This window comes from Phocoena phocoena, chromosome 13 (genome assembly GCF_963924675.1).
Source record: "Phocoena phocoena chromosome 13, mPhoPho1.1, whole genome shotgun sequence".
Classification (NCBI taxonomy): domain Eukaryota; kingdom Metazoa; phylum Chordata; class Mammalia; order Artiodactyla; family Phocoenidae; genus Phocoena; species Phocoena phocoena.
This window is the reverse complement of record NC_089231.1, coordinates 51,058,595-51,073,652: the sequence shown is the minus strand read 5'-3', so window position 1 is coordinate 51,073,652 and position 15,058 is coordinate 51,058,595. Positions and strand designations below refer to the sequence as shown.

At 32.8% G+C, this 15,058-nt stretch overlaps 1 protein-coding gene across 1 annotated transcript in view; it reads left to right on the top strand.

Moving 5' to 3' along the window:
- Window positions 1-336: 336 nt before the first annotated feature.
- The window catches only part of RBBP8 (RB binding protein 8, endonuclease), a 77,678-nt gene continuing 62,956 nt past the window's right edge, over window positions 337-15,058 (top strand). Inside the window, exons 1-2 of the mRNA XM_065889342.1 lie at window positions 337-445; window positions 11,563-11,605. Of these exons, the coding sequence (XP_065745414.1) occupies window positions 337-445; window positions 11,563-11,605 (152 nt within the window). The remainder of the gene's footprint in view (window positions 446-11,562; window positions 11,606-15,058) is intronic.

The following is a 15,058-nucleotide window of genomic DNA, read 5'->3' as shown; positions in this document are numbered from 1 at the left end:
CGGAATAAGAAAAAATTTGCCTGAAAATGTAGCTTAACTTAAGGCCAGATAACTGAAATTGGGGCTTTTCTCACCATACTCATCTTTTTTCCTCACTTCCACCCCCTCAAATTCTAAAGTGATTGATCATAGGTAAATAAGGAAAACTTGAGATCAGCTGCCTGGGCTTGAAGTCATCCTGATTTCAAATTACACAGAGATAAATGCAGAATTCACTTATGTTGCAATCTGTTGTTTCAGGTATTTGAACTGACCAAAGACAACTTCAGACCTGTATAATGTAACAGAAAAGGTCAGAAAACATTAGGCAGTAGAAGTGTGAGCATATTAAGTAAGATGAACGTCTCGGGAAGCAGTTGTGGAAGTCCTAGTTCTGCAGATGTATCTAATGACTTTAAGGATGTTTGGACAAAACTAAAGGAGTGTCATGATAAAGAAGTACAAGGTAATTTTTTTCTGAAATACTTGGTAGCAGTATTCTGCTGAGACTATAATAATAATAACTAATTTTTATGACAGTTCAAAGATCTCATTTTTAAGGGACCTTTACTATTCCAATTTTGGGAGATTCATTTTTATGGTTGAGTTGTTGCTTTTTGACTACAGACAACTAACCACAGAATGTAGCTCTTGCACAGCTTGTAGTTACTTGTAATATGTATGGTGTGGTGGAAGGGGCATAGAGATTGTTGACCGAAGATCTGGATTTGAATTCTAATTTCATTTATGTACTTTCTCTGTGATCTCAGCAAGTTACATAACCTCTAAACTTAATTATCTTCTGTAAAATTATTTGCAGGATTGTTTATTGACATAAAAATACTACCTAAATCATTCGACAAACCTTCAGAATTTGTATCTCAGTGCTTGGGTTTGCCACCAAGCCCTGAGACCCAAAAGTAAATGGCAGTTTGCCTTCAAAGAGCCTGCAGTCTGGTAGAGAGAGAGTCATGTGAACAGATAATTAACAGTATAGTGAAATAAGGGCTAAAAGGTTTATATGAAATGCAATGAGCATACAGAGAATTGAGCTGTTGCGATTAGGTTGAGTATATAAATGTTATATATGATTGTGTTAAAATGTACTATTAAAAGCTAAACTGTTAAAGCTAAACTCAACGTCTGATAGTAAGCCTTAATATACCTATCTAATTCTGTGACTTTCATGTAATACATTTCCCCCATGTGTGGGAAATGCTTCATATTACATTTGTTTCTTGATTACCTACTGCAACCATGGGTTAATACTACTGTGCTTTATAGTTTTTTCTTTTCCCTCAGTTGAATAGCTTTCTCTTTTTTTTAAATTGAAGTATAGTTAATTTACAATGTTGTGTTGGTTTCAAGTGTACAGCAAAGTGATTCAGTTACACATATATATACATATATGTATTGTTTTTCAGATTCTTTTCCATTATAGGTTATTACAAGATATTGAATATAGTTCCCTGTGCCGTATAGTAGGTTCTTGTTGTTTACCTGTTTTATATATAGTAGTGTGTATATGCTAATCCCAAACTCCTAACTTATCTCCCCCCACCCCACCCCCAGTCCCCTTTGGTAATCATAAGTTTGGTTTCTTTGTCTCTGAGTCTATTTCTGTTTTGTAAATAAGTTCATTTGTATCATTTTTTTTGGATTCTACATATAAGTGATATCATATTTGTCTTTGTCTGGCTTACTTCACGTAGTATGATAATCTCTAGGTCTATCCATGTTGTTGTAAATGATACTATTTCATTCTTTTCATGGTTGAGTAATATTCCATTGTATATATATACCACATCTTCTTTATCCATTCATCCATTGATGGACATTAGGTGCTTCCATGTCTTGGCTATTGTAAATAGTGCTGCTATGAACATTGAGGTGCATGTATCTTCAAATAAGAGTTTTCTCCTGATATATGCCCAGGAGTGGGATTGTGGGATCAACTGGTAACTCTTCTTTTAGTTTTTTAAGGAGACTTCATACTGTTTTCATTTCCCTAATGATTAGTGATGTTAGCTTTTCATGTGCTTATTGGCCATTTGTGTGTCTTTGGAGAAATGTCTACTCAGGTTCTTTGCCTGTTTTTTAATCATATTGGTTTTTGTTGTGGTTGAAGTTCTTTGTATATTCTGGATAATAATCTCTTACCTGATATATGGTTTGCAAGTATTTTCTCCCATTCTGTGAGTTGCTTTTTCACTCTGTTAATTGTGTCCTTTGATGCATAGAAGTTTTTAATTTTGATATAGTCTAATTTATCTACTTTTTTGTTTTGTTGCCTATATTTTTGGTATTATATCCAAGAAATCATTGCCAGATCCATTGCCATTAAGTTTTGCCTTGTGTTTTCTTCTAAGAGTTTTATAGTTTTAGATCTTACGTTGAGGTCCTTTTTCCATTTTGAGGTGAATTTTGTATATGGTATAAGGTAAGGGTATAACTTCATTCTTTTGCTGTGGATATCTAGTTTTCCAGCACCATTTGTTGAAAAGACTGTCCTTTCCCCATTGAATGGTCTTGGCACCCTTCTCAAAAACCATTTTTTTGAGAAGGGTGCCAAGGCTCTATTCTAATTGGTCTGTATGTTTGTCTTTATGCTAGTACCGTATTGTTTTGATTATTGTAGCTTTTTATTAAGTTTTGAAATCAGGAAATATGTGACTTCCAACTTTGTTCTTTTTCAAGATTGTCTTGGCTATTTGGAGTCCCTTGAAATTTCATATGAATTTTAGGACATATTTCCCTACTTCTGCAAAAAAAACATCATGGGGATTTCAATAGAGATTGCATTGCATCTGTAGATCACTTTGAGTAATGCTGACATCTTAACAATATTAAGTCTTCCAGTCCATGAACATGAGACGTCTTTCCTTTTTTAAATTTCTTTCAGCAATGTTTTGTAGTTTTCATCATACAAGTCTTTCATCTCCTTGGTTAAGCTTATTCCTTATTTTGTGTTGGATGCTTTTGAATGCTATTGTAAATGGAATTTTCTTAATTTTAGATGCTATTGTAAATGGGATTTTCTTAATTTCCTCTTCAGAGTGCACGTGGTTAATGTAAAGAAACACCACTGATTTTTGTGTGTTGCTTTGTATCCTACAGCTTTGCTGAAAGTTTCTATTTCTTAATTGTAGTTTTTGAATTCTTAGCTGAGAAAAACATTAGAAACTCTTTAATTTTATTATGAAAGGTTGGAATTCAACTACATCTGCTACTTCACTTACATCTGTTACTGCTCTATTACGCTCATTCTTTGATAGATTTTTCTGATCCATGTTTCCATTAAAGCTCTCTTTCAGCATATTAGAATTGCTGATGCAGTCAGGGTACATTAGTGTTCCGTTAGAAATCCAGGTGTCAATGAAGTTATTATTGTTTTATCCATTTTTTTTAATTTAAACTTTTTTTCTAAAATTGTGAAAACACAAAATAAACAGCAAAAATTTACGCTCTTCTCCCCACACACAAACAGGTAACCACTTTTATTATCTTTTGTGTGTGTATTCTTCCATTTTTTTAAATTTAAAGTTTAAGACTTTTTAATTTTAGGAAATATTGTACATTTATAAAAGTAAAGAAAATAGTATAATGTACTCCTAATGTACTCCTAATGTACTCACTCAGCTTCAACCGTTATCAGTACACAGCCAATCTTGTTTTACTTATTTTGCATTTGCATCTTTATCCCTCTTCCACTCAGTTATTTTGAACTTTCTGACATAATTTCATCTATAAATACTTCAGTATATTCCAGTAGTCTTTTTTAACAAAAAATTGCCATTATCATACTAACAAAACAAACTCTTTAATGTCATCTTATACCTATTAGATGATTATGTTCAAATTTCCCCAGTTATCTAAAATGTCTTTTTATAGTTGGTTTGTTCCCATGTGTATCTAGAAGAATTCTCCATGTTGTGTTTGATTAATATATCTATTGATTATTTTCAGTGTAGTTTTAGTTTATGTTTCCCTTATGAATGAGATTAAGCATCTTTGCTTATGCTTGAGGGTGATTTGTATTTCTTTCTTAAGAACTGTTTATATACCTGATTATTCTTTGGTTGTTGGCCTTTTCCCTATCAATTGATAGGAGCTGTTTATATGTGAGGCAGATTAGTTCACTTCAAATATTTGAAAGTTTAGAAATTCAAATTGGTTGTTAGTGATAAACATCTGATTTTTAAGTGACTGTGCTTGTGGTCATATGTTCAGGGACAAATATGAGTATTTTACATTAATTCTGCTCTTCATTTGACTACACTGTTTTCCCCCAGAAAATGTGGTGTGAAACATTGAGGAAGTATTCTGAGTTTTAGTACTGACTTGCTATTCATTCAGTGAGTAGTTTTTGAATTATATGCTGAGAATGGTAGCAGTTGCTGAGAATACAACAGTGAAGAAGACACAGTAGGTTTTGGGGGCATTGTATTCATTCTCTTTCAGAAAATATTTATACACTGTAGTTATATAACGAAATGATAGCAAAAATAATCCAGATACAAGATATTCTGTCTTGTATAATGGCTACACTGATAATAACAATGTAGTCAGCTACATGCACTTTTAAAACTGCAAAGGAATAATAACATCTCCCAACTTCTGTTGAAGAGAAGCCATATCCTCCTCTTGGTTTATAATACTGTGACCCCAGCATGTAAGTTTACCAATAGGAACAGTTTCAAGTTTAAACTATTATAGGAGCTATACACTATGAAAAAGCTTATTCTTTGTCACCTGGAGGTAAAGCAAATACAATATCTTCAAATGATTTAAATAGGACCAGTTGTACTTGAGTTTTTAATTAAACATTTAACAGAGAAGAATTAGCATTCTGCCATCTTCAAGTATAAGGTTAAATTCTTTATCCTTTAAATGATTACTTTCTGTTGTCTTATAATAAGACATTAAAATTTTAAGAAGATCATTAAAATTTTATTATGCAGAGTCCCTATCTTACTCATCTTTCTACCTCCATTTCCATAGCTGAAAGTGCTTGGCACATAGTAAGAAGTTAGTAAATGGTATCTGAATGAATTGCATAGTTTAGCTGCATCAGTGAAACATTTTCTTGAACATAAGTTTTTAAAATCCCATAATATATGAAAATATCAAAACTTCATATCTCTAAAACCCTGAAATGCTTTACTACCCATTTACTTTAAATTTCCTATTTTTAGATGATACTGTAGAAAGTTGGGAAAAGAAAAATAAATCACCATTTTATAGGAATGGCATTTGTTTATTCTTTCCTAGTTTTAAAAGAAATGCATGTAGCTTATTGTATTGTTGTGTTCAGTGTACATACTGTTTTATATGTGACTTATTTTTGCGGTTATTTCATTACTTAACCAAACTGCTTGTTTTTCATGTGGTACATAATCTTCATTTTAGAATTTTTAGGCATACCCATTTAAAACTGGGACAGCTTTATTTTTTAGGCTCCTAATTTAACAAGGATAAAGTACTTGGCAGCTTTCTTCCTCATGTTCATTGGTGTTTCAGGGTCTTCAGGAGACCTCTATGATGAGGAAGCATCAAGAAAATAAATAACATATTGTTTGATAAGAACAATATGCTATTCATCAGATTACAGAACATATAAGACTCACAAATATTACATAATGGATAATTTCTTTTTAAAGTGTGTACTCCTCATGGCCATACTCTTAGTAGCCATGACACTTGCAGGAGCATTAGTTTATATACATGGAAGAACTTTAAGGGAGGAATACAGAAGTTGTTGATGATTTTGATTAACATCTATGTGCTTTATGAATGGTAGGTATTGGATATATGTTTGAGCTGATGAGAGAAGATAACTTCCGGCATATTATAATACATTGATCAGGCTACTTTTGCCAATTTCAAAATCACTTATGGATTCTTAAGAGTTTTAAATGATCGTGCACTATTTTTTAAAAATTAGTATGTTATTTAAAAACATTTTGGTTGGGCCCAGGCAAATTTGTTGAAAGGAAGACTTTTTTTGACAGTCCCTTGTCAATGTGTTCCAGATAGTTCCATATAAAATTAGATCCTGTGACTCTGTGATAACATCAAAGATATGCCTAAAGGGTACTTAATTTTTTTTTTTAAAGTAGAGGATCCACTTGGAGAAACCAGTATAAGAGGCTATTTGAAAGACGTCAAACATGGACTTGTCCAGACTTTGCAGGTTTTGAAGTATACATAGGAATTAAAATTCAGTCATTGCTTTTAAAACTTCGTGTCAGGTTTAAAAAAAAAGGGGGGGAAAGAAAAGATATGAAGGTAGTACCTGAGTTACATAATTTTTCTTAGATATGCATAAGAACTTAAATGCATCTGAACTTGTTTGGATACAATTTTTTTTTGCCTTTTAAAATCCCTTTCAGTATCAGGTTTATTATTAAAAAGCACAGGTAATAAGATGGAATTTAGAATATTTTTCATAATGTCACCATTTTAATAAATGGTTTTTGTCCACGCTATGTTTTACCATCAACATCTCATCTAGTAATGTTTTCTATATCTGGTAAATAAGGTAATCAATTTCGTAGAAAACTAGGCAGATTTTTGAGACAGAATTGGAGCCCCATTGAAGAAACGAAAAGTATAGAGACTCTAATATGACAGGATAAATATTTCTTGATTCAGTTTTGGATTGCTCCATTTATTTTCTTAGATGTTTCATCAAAAATTCCAAAAAGATAACATTCATATTAAGACTACACAAATTAGCAATGAAAGGAATTGCAAGTAATTTTGGTCCATAACATCAGTGTCCTAGTCATTAAGAAAGGCTAGTCGTCAGGAAAATGCAAATCAGAACCACAATGAGATATCACCTCACACCTGTCAGAATGGATATCATCAAAAAGAGCACAAATAACAAATGTTGGCAAGGATGTGAAGAAAAGGGAACTGTCATACACTGTTGGTGGGAATATAAATTGTAGCCACTGTGGAAAAAAGTATGAAGGTTGCTTAAAAAACTGAAAATAGACCTGCCATATATGACCCAGCCGTTGCACTCCTGGGTATATATCCGAAAAAAAACAAAAACAGTAATTCGAAAAGATACATGCACCTCAATGTTCATAGCAGCATTATTTGCAATTGCCAAGATATGGAAGCAACCCAAGTGTTCATCAGCAGATGAATGGATAAAGATGTAGTGTGTATATGTACTCAGCCATTAAAAAAAAAAAAAAATGGAATACTACTCAGCCATAAAAAAGAAAATTTGCCATTTGCAGTAACATGGGTGGACTTAGAGGGTATTATGCCAAGTGAAATAGAGAAAGACAAATACTGTATGATGTCACTTATATGTGGAATCTAAAAAATACAACAAACTAGTAAATATAACAAAAAAGAAGCAGATTCACTCAGACTCAGATACAGAGAACAAACTAGTGGTTATCAGTGGGGAGAGGGAAGTGGGGGGCAATATAGGGTAGGAGATTAATAGGTATAAACTATTAGGTATAAAATAAGCTACAAGGATAGGGACTTCCCCAGCAGTCCATTAACCCAGCAGTGGTTAAGACTCCGCACTCCCATTGCATGGGGCTTGGGTTCGATCCCTCGTCCAGTAATGGAGATCCCACATGCCGCACAGTGCGGCCAAAAACAAAAACAAAAGGATATATTGTACAACACGGGAAATATAGCCAATATTTTATAACAACTATAAATGGAGTGTAACCTTTAAAAATTGGGAATCACTATATTGTACACCTGTAACAGTATTATACATCATTTATAATTCAATAAAAAAAGTACTATCATTAACTCACATGTTATTTTCCATTTGTGTTAACATAAATTCGATAATATCCACAAAAAATTTACCCATTTTGAGATCATTAAATCTTAAGAGTAAACTAAGCACACCTTAAATATGGCTGCATCTCATAAAGACAAGTGTCTTTACTTTGAAGTTGAAATAATTGATTAGGCAGTTACAGAAATACTAGTAGTTGTGTTTTTGGTAGAAGCTTAATTCTTTGAGCTATATGTAAAGCCACTATTTATCAAGAAGTGTTATTAGGCTTACAATTTATAATTCAGAACCATAAATAACTTGTTTTACAGTGACAGTACATACATATATGGTTTATTCTGGGTAGCAAACGAGAATGAGTAAAAATTAACATAGCAATGATTTTTATTTTGTTTATAACAAATTGAATTCTTGGCTTATTTCTGAATTCTTACTTAAATTTGCTTCTTGTATTATGTTCGTGACTACACATACGGGCCCTTAATTGTTTCATTTCTTTGGAAATTCACATACACATTATAAGGTTAATTGTAGTGCAGCGCTTTTGGTCTTTTGAGCGCTGTTTCCTCATTAGGTGTCTCAGGTTGCCAGTGTTACAATCCTAAATACTTTTTTGAACAGACTACCTGTTCATACAGGAGCTGCATTGTTGTATAGCCTCATTCCTTCCGATGGGTGTGGAGCAGGATTAAAGCACACTTTATAGGGGTTCTAATTGTGGATGCCTTATTGACTTGATGAATGGCAAATGCTAAAATTTAAACACACATACATACACATACACACATAAACCTGTTTCAGGGCTGATCTGCGTGACAGAACAAATGCCTCACAGGTGTTGAATGCTTACAAGATAAAAGAGTAGTCTTTCCATATTTCCCAATAATTTTCTTTTGAAGTTTATAAGGATTTTCTGTCTCATTGTTTCTTTTCTTAAAATGGTTTATGGCAATAATCCATTTCATCTTGGGTGCACTTTTCACTTCTAAAGGCGGACCTGAGTTTTAGAGTCGGCCAAAATTGAAAAACAAGAAAATCTAAAAGCAAGTAAATTTTCACACACTTTGGGAAGGGTAAAAGAGTGAAAAACTGCTGACTCTAGTCTTTGGCCTAGTAGGGTCACAAGTTCTTTTCTTAATTCTTCAAGAATGATTTGATGCTTTACTAAATACTTTCAAGGTCTTGTGAGTTTGTCATCATTACCTGAAAAAGAAGGACGCTTCTCCAGCTACGAACTTGACAGGTGGAAAAGATTTTTTTAAAAATCAAAAGATCACACCAGTTTTTATTTTAAACAGTGAAAAACTAATGTTTCCCTTTATTATAATAATTTACATTTTAACAGTATTCCAACTCTTAGGGTAAATATTTTTCCATAATTTTTTTTTTAGCTTTTCATTTTGAGCTTATTGTAGATTCACACTGTAGTATATACCCTTTACCCAGTTCACCCCAGTGGTAACATCTTGTATAACTATAGTATAATAGCACAACTTAGAAATTAACATTGATACAATTTATCAATCTTATTTAGATTCTGCTACTTTTACATGCCCTCATTTGTGTGTGTGTTTTAATTCACTAACGTGTAGATCCCTGGATTACCAAGGGTCCCTAATGCTAAGTCCCCAACCATCTTCCTCCCACCCCAACCCCTCCAGCTCCTGGCCACCCATAATCTGTTCTCCAGCTCTATAATTTTGTCATTTTAAGAATGTTATGTATGTGGAATCACATAGGGTGTACTTTTTGGGTTGGCTTTTTTTTCCAACTCAGCATAATTCCCTTGTAGTCCATCCAGGTTGTTGCATATTTTAATACTTCTTTCCTTTTTATTGCTGAGTAGTACATGTGGTACAAGGATGTACAGCAGTTTTGTTTCGTTTTGTTTTTTTTAACAGTTCACTCACTGAAGGATATTTGGGTTGTTTCTGTTTTTGGCGCTGTTATGAATGAAGCTGCTGTGAACATTTGATTACAGGTTTATTCATAACATTTTATTTATTCAAATTATAGGCCATAGAAATGAGGGTAAATGTGTCATATCAGTTGGACATTTCCTAGAGGTGAAATTTGAGATATAGGGCAGAAGTATAACTAAAAAATTCTCCAGGGCCTTTATTTTTCCATAATAACTGGATTTCCTGGCATTAAATCCTTACCTCTTGGGCAGTAAGAAAAGGTGACTTCCCCATTAGTATCTGTATGACTTTTAATTTCATCCCTAGTCAGCACCAGGGAGGGGGAGATTGTGGAGAAATGTATAGGTCTGTTTTCTAAAACTCTTACTTAGCTAAATAATGTTGTTCAGACAGATAATAAAAAATCCTGTTCTTAGAAGTGACAAATTTATTAATGTTTCTATACAAATTATATGGAAAGATTTTCTAAATGTATAACTTATTAGAATCCATAAACTACCAAAGACAGTCAATGTTTAATTTTTTAGAAATTAGTTAACTAATAACCATTTATTGGGGATTAACTATGCCCCAAATAAAAGAAATTCTTAAGTAGATATAGAATTTTTAAACTTTCTAGGCACTATTTTTAAAAGTGAATATAATATCCACAAGTGGGAAAATTGTAGAATAGTAAAAAAATTGGTTTAGGAATCTGAAAATGTAAACACAGAAGTTTTTCCCCCCTTTTAATAATCACATTGCAGAAAATAGCATAGTGAAAATAGAGAACCAAATAGTTTAGTGTTGCTAAATAGACTTATTCTTTTTTACTTAATGATTTTAATAGCTGTGTATTATTCTGTCTAGTGGTTACATCATATTTTACTTAAACTCATCCCTATTTTAAGCATTTTATATTTCAATACATTGTTCAATATTCTTTGTGACTATGAGTTTCTCTATAGTTTGGATTATTTAGGTTAGAATCCAAGATGTGGGATATTGATGAAAAAGAGTCCTGTTATATATCTCTAGCTTGCTTTCCAAAAGAATTGTGCTAATTTATAATACCTCCTGCAAAGCATGGCAGTGTAGTTTTACAACACTTTTATCAACACTGGGTATTATAATTTTTATAATTTTGCTAAGTAATTTTTTGGGTTTGGATTTATATTGCTAGTGGTGTTGGATATATTTTCATGTTTGTTTAATGGCTGTTTTTCTCCTTTTAATTATTGTTTCCGAGACTGAGGAATGTCACTCTTATTTTGTTTATATCCTTTCTTGCAGTCTCAATGCTCATCAGCCTGCTTTCTTAACAGTAATTACCCAAGTCCCATAGGCAGTGGTCTTCTATTTTGTATTGGACTCAATTAAAATTAAAAATACATATAACACATGTAATACATATCTTGAGCTAAAAACAGTACTGCCTTATGTTAAGTACTTTTTTGTAAGCAATTGTGTTCCTAGTCCCGGACTTCCTGACACAATCTGCTTTAATCCCAGAAGATTTGAGCCTACATAAGCACTATTGCTGTTATCAAAATACATAGGCTATGCCAGAACATAAACCTTCATTTATAGTGAACTTCTAATTATATGCTTGCCCATGCTATTGGGAAGTAACTCACTTTAGGTGGAGAAAATTTCATTCTATTTGGCTGTCATACAATAGACTAAGAGCAATAATGTTGCAAATACTCTTTTGTGACCTAAGGGTGCAAGTGAGGGAAATACACTTTTCAAACTAATGGGACCTGGCTCATTGTTTAGAGGCCAGGCTCAAGTAACTTAATAGTGTAGCATTAGATTCATAAAGAAACTTAGATTAACTGCTTTTGAAACGATAAAATGTATAAATAAAATACTGAGGATTTTTTTCTTTTTCAGGTTTACAAGTAAAAGTAACCAAACTGAAAAAGGAACGAATTTTGTAAGTATCAGCATATATAACACTGATGTCCTATTTATAAAGTAATTGATATTGATGTCCTATTTGAATTCAGTGTTTTATTTATAAGGAAGTTAGCTTTACTTAGTGTGGACCTTGTGTAGTTGACAGCGAGTTATTCAAAATTCTAAAGGAAAAAGAATAATTTTGAGTATAATCTTAGTTAATATTTGCATATATTTATATTTTAACATAATTTTAATATGTGTATAATCTTTTTCCTTAAAATATTTATTAAGATGGAAACTGATCTATAAATCATTTTGATCTGTTAATGGCATTTTTTTCTCAGCTATGATTGATACCTGGAATTTAAGATACTACAAGATGGGGAGCAGAATAAGTCTGGGATTTCTAACTCATATAAGAAATGGGAACTAAATGGATATTCTGAGACCCCTTTTAACTAATTTGAAATTACCAGCAGTTCCGCTGAATTGTTTTGGTTATTAAGCCCAGAATCAGATCTGATTTTCTAAGTCAGGAACAGATTTTACTCGTGGTTCTTTAGACCTTCCGCATTCAGGAATCTGAAACAGATGGCATAATAGAATGTTATTACTCATAACAAAAATTAATATCATTGTGACTAATAATAATTGCATTTGATTTACAGTATATACCAATAGGTCTCAGTTCCTTCATATTCTAAAGCTTCCAAGACTAACCAGAAGCTGGAGTTACCAACCACTCATCAAAACACACCTCACTATTTTTGCTATTATAATCTGAAAATAGAAATTGTGAAGTTTTCCATTACGCCTGTAAAGTCATGTTTGGAAGATGACCTAGATACAGAAATGAGAAATCATAAATTTTTAAAACAGTTTTTTTGAAGAATAATTTTATGATTCTTAATTGCTGACACTTTTAAATGCTTTGCATGTTGAAAATGTACCTGTTCCTACCTTAAAGGTGTCATTTTAAACATTTAAATTTAGGATGTATATCTTATTAGTTTATCATTTTCTTACTGTGAGACCAAGAAAACACCAGAAGGGACTTTTATGGTAAAGAAGATGTATCCTTTCACATAGAAGGCCCAAAGTACGGAGATTCTAGGACTGGTTATCACTTACTTCTATCTTTCTTCTCTGCCATCTTTAGAGTTCAGACTTGCCCTGTTAGTCTTGATTCACTTCAGTATGTCAAGCTGGCCATCATCATTCTAGTTATCACTTGCACAGCATCTTTGTGTCCTTTTATTTTTACTAATTATAAAGGTTTGTCAGAAGCAGCCCCCAGCAGACTTCCTCTAACTCATTGACAATGTTCATTCCTAAATAATAACTGGCAAAGAGAATTGAATTCACATGATTGGCTTATACTAATTCTGACACTACTTTATATGTATTCTAGGATTAAGTGAACAAGTAAATATATTGTTGATAAGGAGGCTTTTCCTCAGTGGTGAAATTGTTTTTGAGTGGTTTGAGATTAAAAATTATGAAATACACTTATTCTATTGTTTTCATCTTCACCTTTGCTTATAGCCCAGCTAGTGATGGTGGCTACAAGCATTGTTAATCAGAAGATGAGTATGTACTATCAGTGACTTGGTATGCTGATTTAACACATACTACACTAAATAGCTAATTACTGTTTGTTGGAGTTATTCTACAAGTCTCCTCTTTTATATATAATAATACTGTATAGGAATTCTTGTTCCCTCTTACCATTGTAATACCCAAAGTATAATATTTTGGAGTTGATCAGTAGTTAGACAGTGAGCTCTTTATATTGTACCTTGGTTCAGTGTTGGAAGTAAATGACCTTGTAAATCCTAGATTAACAACCATTGATTAGAATGACATCCTTTAGAATCAAAGTGTTGGTCAGTTTTTAGAAACATTGTGTTTGCTATTTGATTTTATATTTTAAACTACATTCACTAAATGTTTTTGAAGGAATTTAGTTTTATTAAAAATGGATCCTTCTTGTAGACCTAGTAATTTTATTTTCTAAAATGTTACTATTTTAAATGATAGATTTATAGCTGTAGAATAGTATTTCCTCTTAGCTAGAATCAGAATCATTTTCCTGTAGATTGAATGATTAAGCATAGTTAGAAATGATCTAGGGCCTTCCTGGTGATCCAGTGGTTAAGAATCTGCCTTCCAATGTGGGGGACGCAGGTTCGATCCCTGGTCAGGGAACTAAGATCCCACATGCCGCGGGGCAACTAAGCTCGCGCACCACAGCTACTAAGCCCACACACCACAACAAGAGAGCCCACGTGCCACAACTAAGACCTGATGCAGCCAAAAACAATAAAAATAAATAAAAAATTTTTTAAAAGATCTAGATTTGCTTATAACAAATGTACTTTTTTTAAACTGAGACTTTTTATACAAAATGTATTTCTCCATACCTCTAACCAAACAACCACATGAAAAACCTTTAATTTGTAAATGACTGTTGAATGTTACTTTATCAAAAATCACCTAAAACATTTCTGAATCTTAAGGAGTGGAAACACAGCTGGTTGTTCAGTAGGTGATAATAATGGTTTCACTGTATCGTTCTCAGTAATTTGATCCTCTTAGCAACCTTTTAATATATATTGTAATTACTCTGTACCTGCCTACCTTAGGTAGCTTGGGCTTACACATTTTGGAAGCATGGGTAAGTAACTAAATCCCCTGAGTAATCAGAGAATTAAAGGGATGCTTTATTTTGTAGAAGGATAGGTCATTGCATTGTGGGACCAAGAACTCAGATTTGCCTGTATGACCATAACTCTCCTTTCCAAGTATATTTTATGATAGACAGTCAGGGTACAGTAATAGGATGTCTGGTCTCCATATTGTTAGAACAGCTTTATTTGTGAGGTATCTTAGTCCTAGGGATTCCCACCTGGAAGAAGCAATTAGAAAAGAAATCAGCAACTGCACTATATTTGTCTGTCACTTAATTGCTTCAGACTTGTGTTTTGATGATCGTTGTCTCTGCACGTGACTAATGCTCCTCTCTTACACGGATTCATTTACAAAATTACACATGTATCAATAGAAATGTTGACTTGAATACTCCCAAAATAGGATCAGTGAAAACCTAGTGCTGCTTCTGAATTAAATACATTTTCTAGAAGTATTAGAAAATTTTTTTATTATTAGCTTCAGCTATCTATTACTTCCAAAATTTCATATATATATACATATGCTACCAGAACAATATTTGTTGTATAGCAGGAGGCCATTCTTAGATGTATTGGCTTTTCATTCAATATCAAATATTCAATCAGTATATAAGAAGTACCCTCGTATTGGTATCTGACATTTTGACTTAGTTGTTTTGCTCGTCTGTTTTGTTGCCAGTGATATTACATTCTACGTTTTAGCAATTTTGACACAGTCATTTGGACATCTCCTTTTTCTGGCAGACTGGTTTGTCTCCTTTATTTGATTTGATATTTCAGACCCTTGAGAGGGCTGG